The sequence below is a fragment of the Pagrus major genome, chromosome 20 (assembly GCF_040436345.1).
Source record: "Pagrus major chromosome 20, Pma_NU_1.0".
NCBI classification, from domain to species: domain Eukaryota; kingdom Metazoa; phylum Chordata; class Actinopteri; order Spariformes; family Sparidae; genus Pagrus; species Pagrus major.
In genome coordinates, this window is record NC_133234.1 from 22,316,481 (window position 1) to 22,336,479 (window position 19,999).

Here is a 19,999-nt window from a genome sequence, read left to right on the forward strand (position 1 = left end):
GAAATTGTATTTACTGATTTCTGTTATTCTAGGAGAAAACTGGAGGATTATTTTTCCAAACAAATCCTCCCAAAGAATGTAAACTGTGAGAAGTTACTGTTAATTTACTTGTTTTATTTTGTGGATCATTCATCCAACAGTGCAAGTTTTCCACATTTTTATTTATTCATCTCTAAACCATTAATAAGAAATGTGTCTGCCATCATTTACCACATTTAAGCAGGATAAGTATGCCCTCTATGCGCTTTATTTTTATTTTTTTGTCCTGTGTTGTTATTTAACTCTGAGGAAAACATTGTCTGTTGCCACTTTAAGTAAAAAAAAAAAAGACTATATCAAATAAAACAAAATGATCTATGCAGTAAACACAAGTTTAACCAAGCATACAGTGGATGGATGTATTCATACATGGTTAAACCAAAGTTTCGACAAAACACAAACACACATACATACCTTTCACACACATTTCTAAAATGTCAAATGCTTCTTACCCAATGTGAATCCAGAAAATTTAAAGAACACACGAGATCTAAAATTAAATACCACTTTTATTTCTCCAAGAAGATCATGACACAATATTTTTAGTGATGTTAAGTTCACTATATATTAACCCCCATCACGTTGACAGGCCTTTTGTGGTATTTCTTTGAAATGTCAGCTTCAATCTGCAAAAACAAATAAAAATTAACAATCAGGATTACTGTCAATACTGTGCAATATACATTCCTTTCTAAGTACGCATATATCAACTGATATAATTTAAATCAAATATTATTTAAAATGTGAAACGTCCTATGTTTACAGTATTCTAAGAGGGGAGAAGAATGCTATACAATCTTCTCTTTCAGTGAGCTGGACAGCTGCCAACCCTGTGAGCATAAATAAATTGAAATAGTAATTCAATACCAGTTTCTGGAGTTCCCGGGTGTGTCCTGCCAGCAGGTCAACACGAGGCTCCAGTCTGGACTGCTCCTCCAGGGCTTCCTGCCTTTTCTCAACCATTGTGGCACCCTTCAGAACCAGAATGTCCGCCTGCTTCATCTTCTGTCTCAACACTTCTGTCACACGTTCCACATACCTAAACAACACATTTCATACAAAAAATAATGATGATGTTGCTTCAGTTACATCAGATTCTGTGTATGAAATAGTCAGACAATTTCTGCTGACTGAAGTTGATACTACGAAGATCTGTCCTGGCAGCATTACCGTGGCGAGGCCTGGATCATAAACAGGTGCTGCATCCGAAGAGAGGTAAGCCGGCCCAGAAGGTCCTGCACCCCTGACAGCATCTTCCGAATATGTTCGCGGGTTTGGCCTTGGATGACAGAAGGGGCCAGCTGGAACTGGCTCATAGCGACCACGTTTCCCTCCTCTCCCATCTCACTCACGCGCTGGGTTAGGAACACTTCCAGCTGTACAAACACATGAAACCAGTGTCACTTGTTTGGGATAAATCTGACAGATGGTCTAATCTATCATCCAAACACTGTCCAATGAATGAAATGATACAGTAAACATGGTGGCTCTGCTTCAGCCAACTTTCAATCCCACATTTATTAATTTCCAAATGAAAAACTGTTTGACAACACAGCATTATAATTAAGAACTGTTGAGCTGCAGAGATTTTCTGACCTACAAATCTTGATCTCCGGATGTAAGAAAACATGTTTCTTTGATACAGACCCAAGAAATGTCACAGCATTTTGATTTCAAAAGGAAATTGTGATGCAAAAATGATCATTCCCACTAACTGTGAATCACTCAAAATTTCGATATCTGTCTAAATAATCACAACATGCTTTTTTGATCATACCACACAGCCCTACTGTCAACTTAAAAAGTAAAACAAGTTAAAACAAATACTATACATTTATTTTACTAATATTTGTGATACATCCATATAGTCTTGTTTTTTGGAGCAGCTGGTTTTGAATTTGCACATGTAAAAATCCTGATTGGTTAAACACAAAAGGTTACAAAGCCTGCATTAACTGCTTTGGCCACTTGAGGGCGGTGGAAACAAGCTGAAAAAACAATACTGTCATATCACTTTATAAGGTTGATTTTGAGTCGTTTGTGGCCACATGAGGAATGCAAGTCCAGTATTCACTCGCAGGTAGTTTAGAGTGGCTTTTTAAAGCTTTTTGCCAAAAACAGGCTGCCTATTGCGGCTGAAGACGACGCTGTGAGAGCAATGACAGTGAACCAAAACGGTAAAATTTAGGGGGGGAAAACCGAAACAATGAGTTGAAATGAGATAAAGTTCCATAGAGCTCAGAGGACTGCAGATTTTGGTGATAATGCTCTGTTTCCATCACTACAGGAAACCCCTTTAGCATAACATAGTCATTTGATTAATATATACATATTGATTACAGGACCTTTAAGTATGTATATACTGTACACTATCCTGTTAAGTGTTAGTCATCATAATCTGCAAAAGTACACCCTCTATTTCCAAACCTAAGAAGTTCTATTTTTTCACAGATTTCATATTCATTAAAAAGAAATGATATAAAGATCAACAGAAAATTAATTAGCAACTATTTAGAAAGAAAAAAAAAACAGCTTTACTCGGTTCTAGCTTTGAAAATGGGAGAATTTGATGTTTGTCTGTGCTCTGTATCATTGCAAATTAAAAATCTTTTTGGTCTGGTGGAACATAAACAAATAATCTGAAGACATCACCTGAAAAAATACGATAGTCATTTTCACTATCTTCTATTTTTTCTACGTTAATAATGAACTTGTATCACATCGACGTTTTGTAAGAAACAAGACAAATATAAACACATTACTGTAAATTCAAATGTAAAATAGGAGAAAGTAACACTAATATACCCCTGTAACTTCTACTATAAGACAAAAACAAGATAAATGTGTTTTGGTGAATCATAATACTAAAATGGTCCCTGGTTGCAGCCATGTTTATACTTTCTATCTCTTTGTTTGTTAAATGACTATAATAGCAGTTGTGACGACATTACCTCATACACAAAAGTCAAGATGAGGCACAGCCTCATAAGGGTTGTATGACAGTAAATGACTCGTCTTTACCTCCATGAGCTCATCGATGAACTGGCTGCGTGACTGAGAGTTCTCCAGTATACTTAAGGCGTCCTCACCCCTCGCCACACCCTCTGGACCTACAAGCAAACAGACATTTCAACAGCTGAGCATGTGAGATTTCAAGTGAATGGCAATTTATAAAAAGAAACGTAATTACAGTCTGTGCCCGCATCCACAATTTCAATTTCAATAGGAGACGCTTCACTGTCACCCCAGTCGATACCACCAGCATCCTGTCAAAGGAGACAGACAGAAGTTGGTGTGTTAGAGCAGTGGTCCTCGACAGTTTCTGTGTGATGTTCTGATGAACTCAAGTACACCTTCATCAGAACCTCCCGGCATGTTACAAATGTGTTCATGTGAATTGATTTTGGTTGTTGAAATGTCAGGTGTCTTACCTCAGAGCCTGGCTCCACACTGATGCCCCAGTCTATTCCACCCTCTACTGTGATGCCAGAAGTTGCATCCTGGGTATCTGTACCAAAGTCACCCCAGTCAATCTAAAGCAAGTTTTAGAAGACATAAACAAAGAAAAGTCAGTGGTGAGAAAAATCAGTAATGAATTGACACATTAATATATCTATCTGACCTATTCTGACATTTGTTGAATATCTCACAGCAGCACGGAGCTGCCACATGAGTCCTGGGGCTGTATTAGATCATTTCTCTCACTCGTGAATTTGTTTTGGAACCGTAATAATTTGAATTCAAAGCATTGAGCTGTAAAATAAAAATAAAGTGGATTTAATGAGAATTTATGAATAAAAAAAAACAAAAAAAAGTTGACCTGTGTGATTTTCCTCCAATCTATAGACTGGAGCTTTCTATTGCATTAAAAAATATAGAGACAGTAAAACCAACCGTGTCGTCTGTGACTGTATCAGGAGGAGCTTCTTCCACAACTGGCCTCTCAACAACTGTGGGGACTTTCCCCGTTCTCCACTCGTAAAATGTTGCATTTCCTTTCTTCTGGGCAAATGTCAGCATGGGCAGGACTGGTTCAGACCTAAAAAATAACAACAGAGCAGACAAAAAGTTGCATTGTTGCTGTATTGCTGTTCGATATGTGTATGTAATCTAAAAACACTGTGTTGGACTGAGAGTTTGTTACATACAATAAAGTAGATAAAAGTAAATAAGCAGACTGTATTTTGATTATATACTCACCACTCACATACAAAGTTTGTGAAAGCAGTATAAAGTTGAATGTGCTCCTCTAACTTCGCTGCATCCTTCCCGACCTCCTCAAGAACCGCTGGCAAGTCTTTGACCAGAGCCTGAAGCTCACGAGCCACATTTTCTCCCTGTCAGAGGAGAAAAAGTCAAGCAACAGGATGAGAGTCTGAACAAGCATCATGTCATTTCATAAAAGGCACATCTTGGAAATGATTTTGTGTTTTAAAGTTCTCCTGCAGATGTGTATGTTCCTGTACTCACTGTGATGCCATACTGTTTGCAGGCAGCGTAGTAGCGTTCCCTCAGGTCTGCGGCTGAACTCTGGCACTCCACTTCCCGCCGGCTCAGCTCCTGCTGCAGCTGCTGGGCCTTGGCCAGCTGCTTCCTCAGAGCCGGACCTTCATAGCTCACATTGCGACTCAGCAGGCTGGCCACCTCCGCTGGGACCCACATAAAGATTTTGTTTTATTAAAGAATGCTATAAATGGAAGTATATAGTTTCTATAGCTGGATGTTAATACCCCTCATCCAATAAAAGTTCGAAAAAAATACCCTCAACAGCAGCAACAAAATCTCCTGTTTAACAGTTTAGTAAAAGACAGCTTTAGACTTTCTGGTTTCCAGGAAAATGATAACAGATATTGGAACTACCATCAGTTTGAATAAAATACCTTTGGCGTGCACAGATGTTGTCATCTTTTGATAAAAATATAAATATGTAGGTATGTATAGGTTTCCTTTCTATTTAAATAACACTCACCCAAATAGATATTATCTGCCTCATAAAGGGACACAATCTCTTGCCAATCCTGTGACAAACAAAACAGAAAACATTATTCAAATCTCAATTTTAAGATAGTCTTAGTTTTTTTTTTGCAGAGAAACACACAGAAATCACCTAAGAGCGCTTTGTTTGTGATGCAAATTATAAACTGACAGGGTGAGACAAAGTTTGTTTCAATTGTCTCACCTTCATCCTCTGAGATGAATATCTGCCAAAGATGTTCTTGGAGGAAGCCTCAGTTCCCCTCAGTATCTCCACTATCCTCAAGCAGTGGAAGTAGTGAATGTCTATCAATAAAAACATACAAACAAAACAAGTTTGCAAATTTGTGAGCATTTAACGGTGGACAAGGGGGAGGACAGATAAATTCATTTGTGGACAGCAATTAGCAAACAAACTAACAACACAGGAATTAAGCTACATTACATAACAATACACATATTAATTCAGCTGATTCTGGGTGTTTATATTGCAACAAATTACACCTTTATATTTAAGAATGACTTGAATCACAGAGGTGAAAAAGGCTGATTTTGTGGCAGCACTAAGTAGTAAGGGACCTAGCCCCAATTTGTGCTTCGAATGTATTATCATTACATTCGAATCACAGAGCTAATGATTTGTTTTTCTGATCCTGGATGATATTTAAAAAATGACACAAAAATGATATGAATGACTTATTGTAAAACATAGAAAGTACCATAACTTTTTCATGTAGTACAAATATCCAGTTGGTCAGAAGATTCTTAGAGGATTCTAGAAATACCTTCAAAACATTGGCTAATTGTTGTATTTATCTTTCACATAAAATGGATCTCTGTGACATAAATGTAATGATAACACTCTGGGGCTATAAGGGACCTACAGGAGCCAGCGAGAAGCTGCTTGATCTCCTCGTTCTCTGGCATGTCCTGGATGGCAGCGTTGATCTTCTCTCTGATAACTTTTACTGCACTCTGCCATTTCAGATTACAGTGACGTCGATCCAGCAGCCAGTCTGTGGGCACAGAAAGATTCAACAACATTAATATCTGTGGATTTGGCATCATTTGATTCATCTGTTGCAGGCAACAGCTGGTTACAGTTCAGCTGGAGAAGAAACATTTAGTTTACAGTAACATATGGATTTAACAGCCCGTTTTTATATTCGTGTCTTTTGACTTACCCAAAAGTTTGCTGGTCTGTATGTCGATTGGAAGGTTTTGAATATTCTGCTGGAGTGAGAAAAACCGTCCAAACATTAGCAATTTACACCGTTTTTCCTCCACTTTTGTTCCAGTAACTTGAACAGCGAGAAAATACTGACTTTTCTTTGCGACTTGTAACGTTAAACAACTTCAAAGAAAACAGAAATGAGTCTCAACAAAAGAGGTCAAACTATTTTATTCAATAATCTTTGTGAAATGTTTATTTTTCAGTTAACTGGACTTTGACTGTGTGACAGCTAGCTAGCTAGTCGTTAGCTAGCAGGCTAATAAAACCGAGTCAGAGGGATTTTATTTCTTCTTACCTCCATTTTCTCGTCACCTCGTCAAAACGAAAACACTTCCGAGATTTTATGGCTTCATTTTATGTTTACTTAAAATGTTGTAATCCAGGTTTGTATTCACCATCCGCTTTTCACTGTTTATGACACGTTACGAGAAGGAGAGCCAATAGGAGGAGGCGATGTTACATGAGCGAGAAGGATTGACCAATGATGTGTCACTATGCTGACAGCGGGAGCTGATTGGTGGATGGCTTAGATCCGGACTTGCTGCAGAGTCAGAGTCCGTCGGTAGAGGGCGGTGTTGTCCTTTAGCTGTCTGCAGGCTCTGACATGAGAATGAGCAGGTTTTAAGGCCTGTTATAAAAAAATATCTATTTACCTGTTTGGATCATATATATTTCAAGTTTCTATCAAGTTTCATGTCATAAAATGACATAAAATTGTAATTATAATCAATTGTTTGATTAACAAAATGTAGCCCTTCTGTTTAGTCCCTTTAAGGGTCATTGTAACTGGTAATACTACTAGGCTACAACAACAACAACAACAACTACTACTACTAGTTGTGTTAATGACATAATACGTATACAGTTGTACTGTAGGTTAGTGGTTTCCAAGTGTCACAACATAAATCTGAGGGGTCCTGAGATGATTATTTGGAGAGGAGACACACATCTCATCTGTTGGACTTTTCTTTTTGTGTGAAATATTAAATAATTGTACATATTTTGGCATTGAGAAGTTATTTAAATGAAGCAAACTCAGGGTTTAGAGGAGAGATGTGTCTTTGGTGGACCTGCTAACAACTCATAGCTATTTGAAATGTGACAACAGGCTTTAGAACCTCTGGTATTATATTAAAAATAAGCGTATCATATATTTATCGTTGTAAAATCTTAATCTGAAAAGTAACTACTGTTGTCAGATGAATGTAGTGAAGGAAGAAGTATGATATGCTCCACAAGATTTTTGATATCAGGATTTATTACAATTATCTCTTTTGATATGTAGTTATGATCATTTTATATCATGAGTCCAAAGAATACTCTTAATTATGTCAACTGAATTAGTGAAGTTTTAAAATAAAACCCCTAAAGTCTTTCAATACATAAATCTAATTGCATCATTGCATTTCTTTTCTGGGGAAGGACCCCCATGCTTCTGACTACTAGTACTTCAAAAATGCACTTAAGCACATAAAATATACACAGTTACTTTCCATTTCATCAAATGGATTAATATAGATGTATCAAACTTTACACACAACACATTCTCCATGATTCAACCTGACATACCTGGTGTCTTTAGAAACTTTCAGATCTCCATTAGAAGTTAAAATAAAGTACTTTTACATTTGATTAATGACCGACCCACCAGCAGACCGCTACTTGCGAGCAAGTTAAAGGGAACCTTTCTGTTTGTCATGTTCTTTGCATCAGTCCATACACAAATCTCTGAAAAACAAAAGAATAACACAACACTTTGGCAGCTGGACTGAAATGAAAATGGCTCCAACACTGCCATTACATCCCTGCATGTACAGCAGCTGCAGTCGTGCCTCTCAAGTGGCCTAATTTCATGTCATTTGAATGTTAACCAAACTTGCAAAGTAAGCATCCACTCACTGTCTGTGCTTTTACACAAGCCATGCAAAACATCAGGGACATTCACCTCCTTCAGGTGATCTTTCTCTCTGTCTGTCTGTCTGTCTGTCTCTCGGTGTTATGTAACAGGAGGAACTCAAACTCTTTATTCTGCGTCCAAATTCCACATTAAAACAAGACAGAGGCTGATAAAAAGGGAATATATTGGCAGTCCGGAAAGCTGCTCGCTTCTCAAGTTCACATTAACTCTGATGTCAGTAATCTCGATGAGGACTGGGCCGGCCTGAAAACAAAAAAAAAAAAGATCCCATCAAATCACATGGTTGCAACATTTACTCACTCGTGCACTTAGCTGGGCTGGCTTTAGGTGTGTGTGTGTGTGTGTTTGAGGAGGGTGTGTGCTGTAGAGTGGAGAGTACAGAGGGACAAGGTGAGAGGCAGAGGGAGAGAGAGAGATGCTGCACCTGTGCACGGTCACCTGAGAAGAAGAGTTAAAGAGAAAGCAGAGAGGAGGTAAAGAATTTGTGAGCATGGCGGGACAGTTTCACATCTGAGAGAATCTCCTTCAACCAGCTCGTCTTCAACAAGGTAAAAAACACATTTGTGCACCTTAAAGCTATTTTATGTCTCTGTTTTGCTGCAGAAGCTATTATTTGATGACAGAATGTACATTTGCCTAAACGTACATCCAGTAAAAGCAGCCGATATGGTTGAAGTATTGGTTTGATTTATTGACAACCATCCAATATACACATTATATTAAAAAAATGCAACATATCAGACTTTGTCAGGCAAAGAATGATATGAACAGGACTTATTTCCTTCGCTGTCCTTGGTGTTTTCACTGTTCAACCATTAGCTGGAACATTTGGTCAATTAATTTGCCATTTTTTAACTTAATTGATGGTTCCAGGTTCTAAAATGTGATCATTTGCTTATTTTTGTCATCTTACATTATAGAGAAATTAATATTTTTGGGTTTTGGACTGTTTGGTGAACAAAACAAGACATTTTAAGATGTCATCTTGGGCTATTAGAGATTGTGATGGACATTTCTATAGTATTTACTGATGTTTGATTGAGAAAAAATACTTGGATGGATTCATCAAAGTATCTGTGGTTGGAGCTAAAAGATGGAGACAGGCAGTCGGTGTCTTTAAACCTCTTAAACCCTGCTGGATTGGATGACTGATCCGTCGTTACAGCTGCAGGTTGTGTTGACAAACGTGCAAACCCACAGAAAAAACATTTCAAATTTTAAAGAAGAGTCCAAATTTGACAGAAATATGAAATATGCCAGGTTGGACGGAGGGAAAACGTATAAAATGATGCACAAAGCATCTTGAATTTTCCTTTAAATGTAATATAGCATCGTGCAGCTGCAATGACGTGTTTGGAGGAAACATTTACATATGGAAAATGTAATCTTAACATAATTTTTCTGACTGTAAAGCTAAGATAAGGCTCCAAGAGGTTAAGAAATATTAGAAAATAGGACCCAAAACAGCCTCAGGCTATTCCAGCTGATGTCACTGCTATGCTGTGTGATGTTTAAGCAGGTTACACTGTTTGAGTAAGAAAATTAAACCATCCTTAATTTCAAGACTTCCACAAACTAAGGAAGGTGATATAGTATAGTATAGATTTTAAAGAAAATTCAGATTTCTTTGATTTCCACGTCCACAAAACAAACACTTAAACAAATTCTAGACACTTAAGCTGAAAAGAAAACATGTGGGCTCTTCATCAACTCTTTCAACTTTGCTGTTACGGGTCAACAGTGAAGCTGGCAGGAGAGACGAAACCTGAGAATCTAATGAACCTGCGGCTCAATTATGAGGGCAGCACAGTGCGTGGTGCCCTTGGAGCCTCCTCTCAAACATTGTGCTATTGAAAGGCTCTGCAGCTGGTTAGTGATTTCCAAAACGTGGCCACGGTGTTCCCTTCCTGCTGTGATCTCTGAGGCTTTGCCGAGCAGCTCACCCACACATAACAGAATACATGGTAACTTATTAAAGAGAACTATGGAGGGCCTCCTTTATGTCAACAGGGCTTTTTGTCTCAAAGGTCACATCTAAGTCAAACACAGAATACTAAAAGAAATATGTGTGCATATTGTACCGCCGTGCTCTCTTATTTAACATGGTGTGAAAGTGCCGCTCGAGCCTTCTGAGGGACTTTGTTCTGCAGAAACTGATGAAAAGTCAACAACACTATGTTAATGCTCTGCACACATTTGTTACAGAGGAACCTGTCTTTTGTTGAAGACTAAACACGTGCATGCTGCTAAATTTGGCTGGAAAAGAAGGGGAATTCTTGGAAAAAATAAGAAACATCCTTTAAAGAAGTTAAAGGAACAGTTCACCCAAATATGAAAATTCAGTCATTATCTCCTCACCCCCTTACTGATGGAAAGTCAGGTGAAGTTTCGTAGTCAACAAAACATTTCTGGAGCTTCACAGCAAAACAGTGTTGCAGCGTTCTCCTAAACAACTGAAGTAGATGAGGACTTTTTTTTAAACGAAAAAAAACAACTGAAAAAGAAAACATAAAATGGCTCTGTGTTGGCTGCAACAAGCCATCAGATGGCTTTTTTTAAAGTTTTTAAACAAACCCCCAGTAGTTTCATCTGAGAATGCTGTACACTGCTTTTGCTGTGAAGCTCCAGAAATGTTTTGTGGACCGGAAAACCTCGAAACTTCACCTGACTAATCTTCAGCATGAGTAGATAATGACTGAATTTAATTTTTTGGCTGAACCGTTCCTTTAATGCTCAGCCTCAGCAGCCACTGGAGAGCTCATAAAAGTTCATTTAGGTCAGAAACACTATCTGTTACCGCAGTGTGTGTAAACAACCAGGTCAGAAATAAGTGTGATTAAGCAACAAGGGGCCCAGAAGTAACATGAGGTTCAGACTGATGAAGCAGAGGGGCTCTGATGTAAAAAATGCTTAAATACCATTCAAACCCATCACAACATTAAATCAAAATTCCCCTCAACTGTTTCCCCCACTGTCTCTGCTGAACCTTGGCACAACTTATGCGTGCCAGGTGAGTCACACGACATGCCTCAGATAAGAGTAAGATGAGGGTTTCAGCTGAAGGGCATGGACTGTGTATTTGCATAGGTGCTCCATGGTGAAATGACCACAACAAAGGAGGATTCGTGTGGGTAGCCTATTTGCTTCCTGTCCAACCCTCATAAAGTAGAAATCACAGCCTTTGTGAAACTCATAAACTTTGGTTTATAAGCTACGTTTTATTCACAAGCTATTTATATTTCAGAGCTTGAAGTTCATCCCAGTTTAAAATGCATTTATATATTTAAAAAAAATCAGCAAACGTGAGAAACAAAATTTGGAAGAATTAAAGGAGCAATATGTCAGAATTTTAGTTTAAAACTTATAAAGTAGATTGTGAAGTTAGCATGCAAACTCGCTAGCCCCAAGGATGGAAACCTCCTCCTTCCGGTGGTCCAAAGCTCCTGTGGTGTGAGCCTCCAGTCCTGGTAGAATCGAGTACACTAATAGGAGCACTAGCTGCACTGCTAACTGAGCTAACTAGCTAATGGCAGCTATATTTATCAGCAGTTAGCAGTCACCCTATTTGTTAGGAATATGAATTTGACAGTTGGCCTTTTGAGATCTGAAACAACAACAAACATCAGAATTTTATTGATAAACTGTTATTTATCTTTTTGGTGTTGATATTACGTTTCTTTTCCATTTTGATATTGACACTTTGGGGGCATTTTTTAAACTGTAATTTAATTTAAGCAGCAACTTCTCACATTTTTGGCATTTTTGCTTGAAAAATAGCTGAAATTATTTAATTATTATCCAAATAGCTGGTGATTTATTCCTGATGGTGCTCCAGAAATGTCATAGTTGACCTTGGAATAAGTAGTTTGACAAAAAAACAAATAAAATCTAATTACATAACTCAATACATGATCTTAACTTCAACGCAAACTCCTTTATTCGTTTATTTATGCTTCAAAAACAAGAGTTTTCTGCGTCCTAAGTCGTTAGGCCTGTTTACAAATTAGATTTTAAACAACATATCATAAACCTATTTTATGACACTTGATCCAAATGTCACATGTCATCACAGATTCAGCATTCATTCAATAAGGAAGTTATATTAGCAAAATGACTACCAGGAAGCAGAGAATCACAATAGCTGTGGGTAATAACTCTGTTTACATGCGGCCATAAATCTTAACGACTTTGGCTGGAATCATAAACAGATTATCCAGAGGTGTTTGTGTGAGCTTCACTTTTCTAACAGACTCCTGGTTCAGCATTAAGACAAAGGTGTGCTTCTTCATCAGTCGAAACCCTTTTTTTTTTTTTTTTTTTACTGACTTCATATCAGATCACATGGGAGGGACAGAAGATACTCTTCAGATGCTCATTAATTTATCAGGAGAGTGTCAGGTGTCCTCCCACGTTAGGTGACACCTCGTACTCACAGAGTCCGTCCACAGTCAGTGTCTGCTGTCTGAAGATGGGTCGGACATGTGAAAAGGAGAATACAGCGTCATATCTGTGGTGATCAATCATAAGAGAGTGATGTCACATTAAAAACATCATGTTCAGCTATAATCAATAAAATCTGCTGATTCCAATAATGACCCATGGTATATAGTATTCACTATATACATACATGTAATTTTACTTTTATTTGTACTTTTGACACTAATATTTATTGCCAGGAAGTATGACATTTTGGTACTTTTCTGTACAACAGTGATGTACTTTACTTGAGTATTTCCATTTGATGTAACTTTATGCCTCTACTCCACTACATTTATATGACAGCTGTAGTTACTTTACAGATTAACATTTTACATATGAAATAAGAATTAAAAAAACATTAATATGGTGTATTGCTTTACAAAAAACACAAAAATGATTGCATCAGTAAAAATCTAACACAATAAAAATACAACAACAACAGGACCCATTCTTTCTCCACAGTAAATACTTTTACTTTCAATACTTTGAGTACATGTTACTGATAACAATTATGTATTTAACTGTGCACTGAAGTTAACAAACAGTTCAGGACTTTGGGGAAGTCAGGATTTTAAAAACACTGAGGTCAAAAGTCCAAATTCGCCAAAACCCTAAATGTTTAACTAGCCACCACAAAAAGTCTGACACTTTCTGGATTATGTTATTTATTTATTTATGTAATTGACACTGGAAATCATAGTTTGATTAAAACAATACTTTTCATTTTAAGGCCTTCAGATGAGTGGATATCTTTTGCTCAGTTGTCATGGTGATGGCTCAGTTGGGGTTGTATAACCATTGTCTTTGTTCGGACACATTTTATGGTGTTTGACATGAGATTTCTTTGGTGTATTCATTTACAAGATTACAAGACGGTGACTGTGGAGTTTTTTTTTTGATGTTCAGCCAATCAATATAAACTTTATTTATATAGCACCTTGCAAACAAATCAAATGTGAGTGATTTAGATAAATGTGAGGACATCAAAAAACAATGGATTGAGACACAAATGCACACACAAAATGAAATAAAAATAAAGTTGTTAAATGTGTGGTTCCATTTTGCTGCTGTCCGTGTAAATTGTATTTTCAGTAAATTTTACCTCCCTACATGATGGTCAAAGTGACATGATACACAGACAGGGTGATTCCCTCTCTCATTAGTTGAAATAGATATTTTTGGCCATAAAATCATTCCAATTTAAAGCTATATGGTTAAAAAAATATCAGAATTTGCCTTCAAATCCCACTATAAGTCATTTGTGTGGGGAGTATAACCTCTTCCTCCTGCAGAGGAAATCACCTTGGTGTCCTCAGCTGTAGCTACATGTGACTTCAAGGAGGCAACTTGATCCCTTCAATAAATTTTATTGTCTGATGTCTTAAGGAAATAGACATCTAAAGTGTGGAGCAATAAAGTTGCAAGCTGAGGAGGAACTTCCTCATTCTGCTGCTGAACGTTTAGTTTATCTTTATTATTTTAATGACAGGTGAATAAGAGATATGTTCTCCACAGTCCTAATTATGCATCTGTGCCCTTCAGGTCAGTTGTCCAGTCTCTGTTGGTGCCATGGCTGACCCAAGCTGGTGGAAGCTGACCTTCTCACGCAAGAAGAAATCTGAGCCTAAAGTCCTGTATGAGATCCCAGCCGAGTATGGCAGCAACACCGGACACAAAGAGCACTCGAGCAACAATGCCCCCCCTGCAGACCACTTGGACAGCCAGTTCAACGCCAGACTGGAGAAGATTGTAGATAAATCTGCTACCAAGGGCCGCCACGTCAAGGTGTCCCACTCAGGACGCTTCAAGGAGAAGAAGAAGGTCCGTGCCTCGCTGGCTGAGAACCCAAATCTGTTCGCAGAGAACAACCTCAGCGACGAGAACCATAAAAACAAGACTGACAAATAGCAGAATGCACGTACTTGATCACAAATGTGTCATATATCAGCGTCACACAGGCTGAAATATATACAAGCACAACCATGTGGCACTACATGTGCAAGCTGGATAAACACTCGTTACCAGGCACCACACCCAGGTAGATACTGGAACCAGTGGACTCGCACTTAAACAAACAACTGGTATCAGCAGACAACCATTAAACAAAGTCCTGGAGACATTTCCCTTCTCCTTTCTCACTTTCTGTGCTCACACTGTTGTTATTTATCTTCAGAAATGACATGAAGAAAAAAAAAAAGTCACTCTGCCTACCCTCATGAAAACGTCCTTCTGGATGAACATTATTGTAAATTAAGTTTTTATTTTTACAGTAATGGATGAAAAGTTTGGGAATTAAACTTCCTTTTTTTATGTCTTAGTACACAATCAACACACCGGTGAAAATGTTTATGACCAAAGCAAATAGAGGCTTCTTCTAACTTTGTAATCAATGTGTATAAAATATTGTTGATGGTAAATTAATAAAAATGCCGTTTGTATAATCTTTTCTGGAGTCCTAAAGCAAAAAAAAAAAAAAAATGTAGTTTGTTTTTAATAAATGTTTCAAGATGAGTTAATATAAAAGAGCACAAGATGATGTCACAATTATTTGAACATGTGGATCAATGATTTAAGAGTCTCTTTGAGCTAATCTTTCTTTTGGGTTATCGAGACAAGTGTGTTTTTTCACCTGAGCCTGTGTGTGCTGCTTTTGTTGACATGGAGATAGTAAGCAGACACTGACATCTGATACAGTGCACCGTGCTCCTACATGTTGTAATATGGCATTATGTCAGGTCACACACTGAGAGCAGATACTGTACAGGTGGTTTTTAGTCATGCAAGAACTCTCCACTAATCAGCTGGTATGTAGCGGTGAGGATTCTTCTGTTACTCAAGGAAGTATAATCAGGAAAATGTACTTTAAATATTAAAAGTAAACGTTCTCAATGCAGCAAAATGTCCCCTGTGACTTCTATACTAAAGAAATATAATTTTATTATGACTCATGCATTGATGTTATAGCAGGATTTAACTGTTGCAAGCTCCTCTGCTAGCGGTGTAACCAACACTCCCCCCGTGCACCAAGCCCCCAATCTGGACTGCTACCTGCACTGCTAACTGAGCTAGCTAGCTAATCGCAGCTATAGATAGTAGCAGTTAGCGGTTACTCTGGTGATGTGCTCCTCCCAAAGTCACCTCTTTACAATGTTTGTAGAGGCAGCATACCTTCATTTTTGAGAAGCTAAAATATTTTCTGCATGAAAAATGACTTGAACGATTCTCAGATTAGTTTCAGCTGCACTTCTATGAAAAGTTTCATTTAGTTGTTCATCATTTTTCATTAGCTCCTCATATTTTGTGTGTGTGAAAGAAGAAGAAGAAGTAGAGTGGTATGAGAAGAAAAGACATAAGTACCTCAAACTTTTTGAATCTGAATCATTCTGTTTTGTTTGAGTGTTGTGCTGCTGACACCTGCTGGACAAACACGCACTCAGTCGACAGTTACAAATTAAACTTTATTACTGGCTCTATTCCACAATTAATTCAAGTCAAAATAACATTCAGTAAACAAATAAACAACAATCTCACATCTCAAATAGTACAAGACATTCATAACACACACATCATAATAGGCACAATTCAAATCATCAGCACTTTTAATCTCATTATTAAAAGGCAGGTAGACTCACTGTCTTCATCTAAAACCGCTACAATCACGTCAAAATGAATTAAACGCTGTCAGGGCCATAGGAATAATGTAGTAACGCTGTGTTTTATGGATCCTATAGTTTTCTATAATTTCATGGAAAGACACTGATATTTTAGTGTATATTTTAAAGAAAGTACCTGGAAAGGACTATGTAATCTAGTACTAATTACAAGTAAAATGGAGACAGTTTTCAGTTCGTCAATACACTTCCAATTAATTAATTAAGTCATATTAACTGCTAACATTGCCTAGGCAATTTTGAATAAGTGCTCAGCAGGTCAGCTGAACACACAAAAATGTGAACTCTGTTTACCAGTCAAAAATACAATATAATATAAATGAAGAATACAGTTTCAAATAACAGATAATAAAGAAAGAAGACACTCAGTGGCCATAAATTGTACCTTTAAGGAGTTAAAAATGTTTTGGATGACTCAAAAATGTGTCAATTCAGAATAATAGAAACACCCCCACTCACTACAGGAAGACCTCAGTGCTAAACCATGTATAATTAAATTATCACCTCTATGACAGTGTCAATAAAAACCTGATAGGCATCATAAAAGTAGACTTTATGGTAGAACTGTTTGCACTGCACTAGACCGTACAGACGTACCTATCAAAGTGGCCACTGAGTGTTTGTATTTGGGTTTAAATGGATTAATTTTTGCTGATAACTGCTGATAAACTCAACATAATTAACTAGGCTCAAAACATCTGTCTCAGAACTTTTGTCTCTCTAATTAGTACAAAATTACAAATGGCAGCTTTCTTTAAACTTATTAGGTAATTACTGACCTGTAAAATCAACTGTTACTAATTGTTCCGACATTGAAAATTAACAACATGACGTTGCGTCTATGCAGAACAGACGAGACTGTTCTGATAACAAGTGGACAGATTGTGCTTTTCACGAAATAAGACACAGTTTCCATTAAAGGTTAACAACAACACTGTTGAGTAACCAGCTGGAGTTTGCTCTCCGGTGTAGCACACAGCTTCTTTTGCATAATGCATGGTAACGTTGGGTTGTACAGCACAGTGTGTTGTGTCACACCTCTGAAGAAACTCTTATTACCTGTGATTGACAAGACGGACTTCTCATAGTTAAGCGCAAAGACGACACAATGATGTTTGGCTTGTTGATATAAATCCTACACACAGAAGCACCAACATCGAATGGTTTCCATTAGTAGATGAGCTTTAAGTGAGGTAAAGTTTTTTTAAATCAGTGATGAAGTTGAATTCTAGATGAACTTCCCTTCCCTGCATATGAAAGTCTGTTGAGGTACTCCTTACGGAGAGAGCCGCTGGTACACCCACCCTCCCTCTGCAGGATGCTGAAACTCTGCCAGCTCAGACTCTCCGTCCTTCGGCCTGGTGAAGACGATGCGGTCGTGAAGTCTGTTGGTCTGACCCTGCCAGAACTCGATCAGGTAAGGCTTTACGATGTAACCGCCCCTGTTATAAAAGGACAGTTAAAACATTAAGAAAAGCCTTGCTCTAAATACTAATTCACATTCTTGCAAAGAGTTAGATGAGAAGATTGACACAAACAGGTATCGTTAGAGTAAATATTAATATATGCCAGATGGAGCCAGGCTAGCAGTTAACACCTGTTTCCAGTCTCTATGCTAAGCTAAGCTAACAGACAGATATCAGTGGTATTGATCTTATCATCTAACTTTCTACAAGAAGGTGATCGAGTGTTTCCCAAAATGTAGCACTATTGCTTTTATTGTGAAGCAAGCAATCTTTTTCTATCATTTTAAGATGTTTTAGTTTAAAAAGGTAAAGAAACAAAAGTAATGCTCACCAGTAGTCGGGCATAGGCACCTCTGTGTCCTTGTACTTCTCCTCCAGTTCTGCATTTTTCTGCCTTAAATACTAAAAGAAAAGGCAGTGAGAATCGAGTCTTTCACATTTTCGTATTACTTAAATGAAACAGTGTATAATTGTGGTTCTTACATCTCTGTTAGGAACCGCAGTGCTTTGACGGCTCACGACAGCTCCGATCTGGCTGCTCTTCGGCCGGGAGTGGAAGTAGTCACAGGAGCTCTGGAAGGGGATTCGCTCCACGTTTCCCTCAATACGAATCTGAAAATCAAAATGAATAAACATTTATTATGGGAGAATCAATTTAATTATTCTCATCAATGACAAAGAACTGGATAAGCGTATAAAAAGATGATGACCTGTCTGTTCAGAGGTTCCCAGTAGAAGACCAAACATGCGTATGGATTGCTCTCCTGTGGACAGAGAACAGATCAGGCAGGCTGAGATCAATAATTAAAATACTATATCCCAATTATTGTCATGATTGTAGAAACTTTGCTCCAAGTGACATTAGATGGTTTAATTGCATATACTGTGGATCGGATGCTCCATTAGCGACACCAGTGTATCATTATGAGAGGAAATATAAATTAACAGTGTCAGCCTTAAAAAAAAAATGTGATGATCCCCCTTTTTAGGGAGATTTAAGGTCACAGAGAGCCAAACCAAACCAGAGACTATTAACTCACAAGCTCAGAACCCTTTCTGCTCTCGTAGTTGGTAAAGAAACGGAAACCTTCGTCGCTGTAACCTTTCAGGAGGACCATGCGAGCAGACGGACGTCCATCTCTGTACAGGCAGAAATAAGGCCAACATTAGACTGTGAAAAACTGAAAACACACGATCACTTTGTGGAGGTGTTACCCACTTGGTGGCAGTGGCAATGCACATAGCATTCGCCTCTCCTACTTCAGGGCACTTTGTGGCTTGATCAAACCAGTTCCCAAACTGTTTGATTGGGTCCAAAGATACAAGCTGGCTCTCCTCGAAGCACTGTGAACAAAATACCCAATTAAATACGAATGCACTGAGAAACACACACTGATACTGACACTATACAGGGTCTGTTTTGGCTTTTTTAAGACAGACCAGAGGTCATTCAAGGTCTGAAACATCTGGAGAGCATGAAAACACACCTGCCTTCTGCAGTTGTATCACATACAGTATTCAAAACAACGAACACAGCAGCTTGCACACTGCAGGACTTCAACACGTACTTACCATAACAGTGCAGTTAAACAGTCCAGGCGGTGGATTTTTAGTTAATATGTGCAAGAATATTTCACCCTGACACAGTTAAGAAAGCCACTTACGTCCTCATCTCCTTTGTATTTCTTCCTCATGTCACTCAGGTCCATGGTTGTGCGGTCACTCGTTGATTTCCGGTAGAAATTCAGTGCACAAACGCTTTGTTGACCCACCGTCAGAGAGGCATGTGAGGGAGGAATTGTACCTAATAAACCAATATGCCTTAATACAGCTGCACTGAGTATGCGCCTCATGCTGATCAAAACTGACGCTGACGTAAGCGCGCAGCCCCCTTACGTAAAATATTATGCAAAGCGTTTTGTAACTAGACAACATTTTTAAATGTAACAACAGTTTGGAAATTTTTTAAAATATTATTCTCACGTGTAGGCTTGGGTTAAGAATAAATATTGAATGAAATGTACAGCAGATGTGATTTAAACAAAAGTAAATAAAAAAAAAACTACACGTCGCTCATCTATGACGTAGAAACTTTATGCTGCGTTCACGTCATGTCTGTTTTTATGGATGGAAAAGCGGTTGACGCCAGCCAACGAGTTGTATCCATGTGTGGGTTATCCCCAAGTCGGAAGGATAATAACCTCACTTTCACTGTTTT

The 19,999-nt window shown here is 38.0% G+C and overlaps 3 protein-coding genes across 4 annotated transcripts; 1 reads left to right on the forward strand and 2 right to left on the reverse strand.

Moving 5' to 3' along the window:
• Window positions 1–530: 530 nt before the first annotated feature.
• cdk5rap3 (CDK5 regulatory subunit associated protein 3) lies at window positions 531–6,653 on the reverse strand. 2 transcript variants are annotated; one of them, XM_073490102.1, is made up of 14 exons: window positions 6,543–6,653; window positions 6,198–6,243; window positions 5,898–6,029; window positions 5,219–5,319; window positions 5,009–5,057; window positions 4,510–4,688; window positions 4,240–4,376; window positions 3,934–4,078; window positions 3,471–3,572; window positions 3,230–3,305; window positions 3,061–3,149; window positions 1,210–1,415; window positions 907–1,078; window positions 531–665 (listed from the first exon to the last, which is right to left on the reverse strand). In XM_073490102.1, the coding sequence occupies exons 1-14, from the start codon at window positions 6,546–6,548 to the stop codon at window positions 600–602; spliced, it is 1,506 nt and encodes a 501-aa protein (XP_073346203.1). In that variant the 5' UTR covers window positions 6,549–6,653; the 3' UTR covers window positions 531–599. The 2 variants fall into 2 exon arrangements, with proteins under 2 accessions (XP_073346203.1, XP_073346202.1); XM_073490101.1 differs by having other exon boundaries at window positions 6,198–6,246.
• A 1,855-nt stretch (window positions 6,654–8,508) lies between these two features.
• prr15lb (proline rich 15 like b) lies at window positions 8,509–14,649 on the forward strand. Its single transcript, XM_073489600.1, has 2 exons — window positions 8,509–8,713; window positions 14,187–14,649. Exon 2 carries the CDS (start codon window positions 14,214–14,216, stop codon window positions 14,550–14,552), a length of 339 nt encoding a protein of 112 aa, XP_073345701.1. The 5' UTR covers window positions 8,509–8,713; window positions 14,187–14,213; the 3' UTR covers window positions 14,553–14,649.
• Window positions 14,650–16,083: 1,434 nt separating this feature from the next.
• pnpo (pyridoxamine 5'-phosphate oxidase) lies at window positions 16,084–19,647 on the reverse strand. Its single transcript, XM_073489532.1, has 7 exons — window positions 19,446–19,647; window positions 19,001–19,125; window positions 18,822–18,921; window positions 18,492–18,545; window positions 18,265–18,393; window positions 18,113–18,183; window positions 16,084–17,757 (listed from the first exon to the last, which is right to left on the reverse strand). The coding sequence occupies exons 1-7, from the start codon at window positions 19,632–19,634 to the stop codon at window positions 17,592–17,594; spliced, it is 834 nt and encodes a 277-aa protein (XP_073345633.1). The 5' UTR covers window positions 19,635–19,647; the 3' UTR covers window positions 16,084–17,591.
• Window positions 19,648–19,999: the final 352 nt, after the last annotated feature.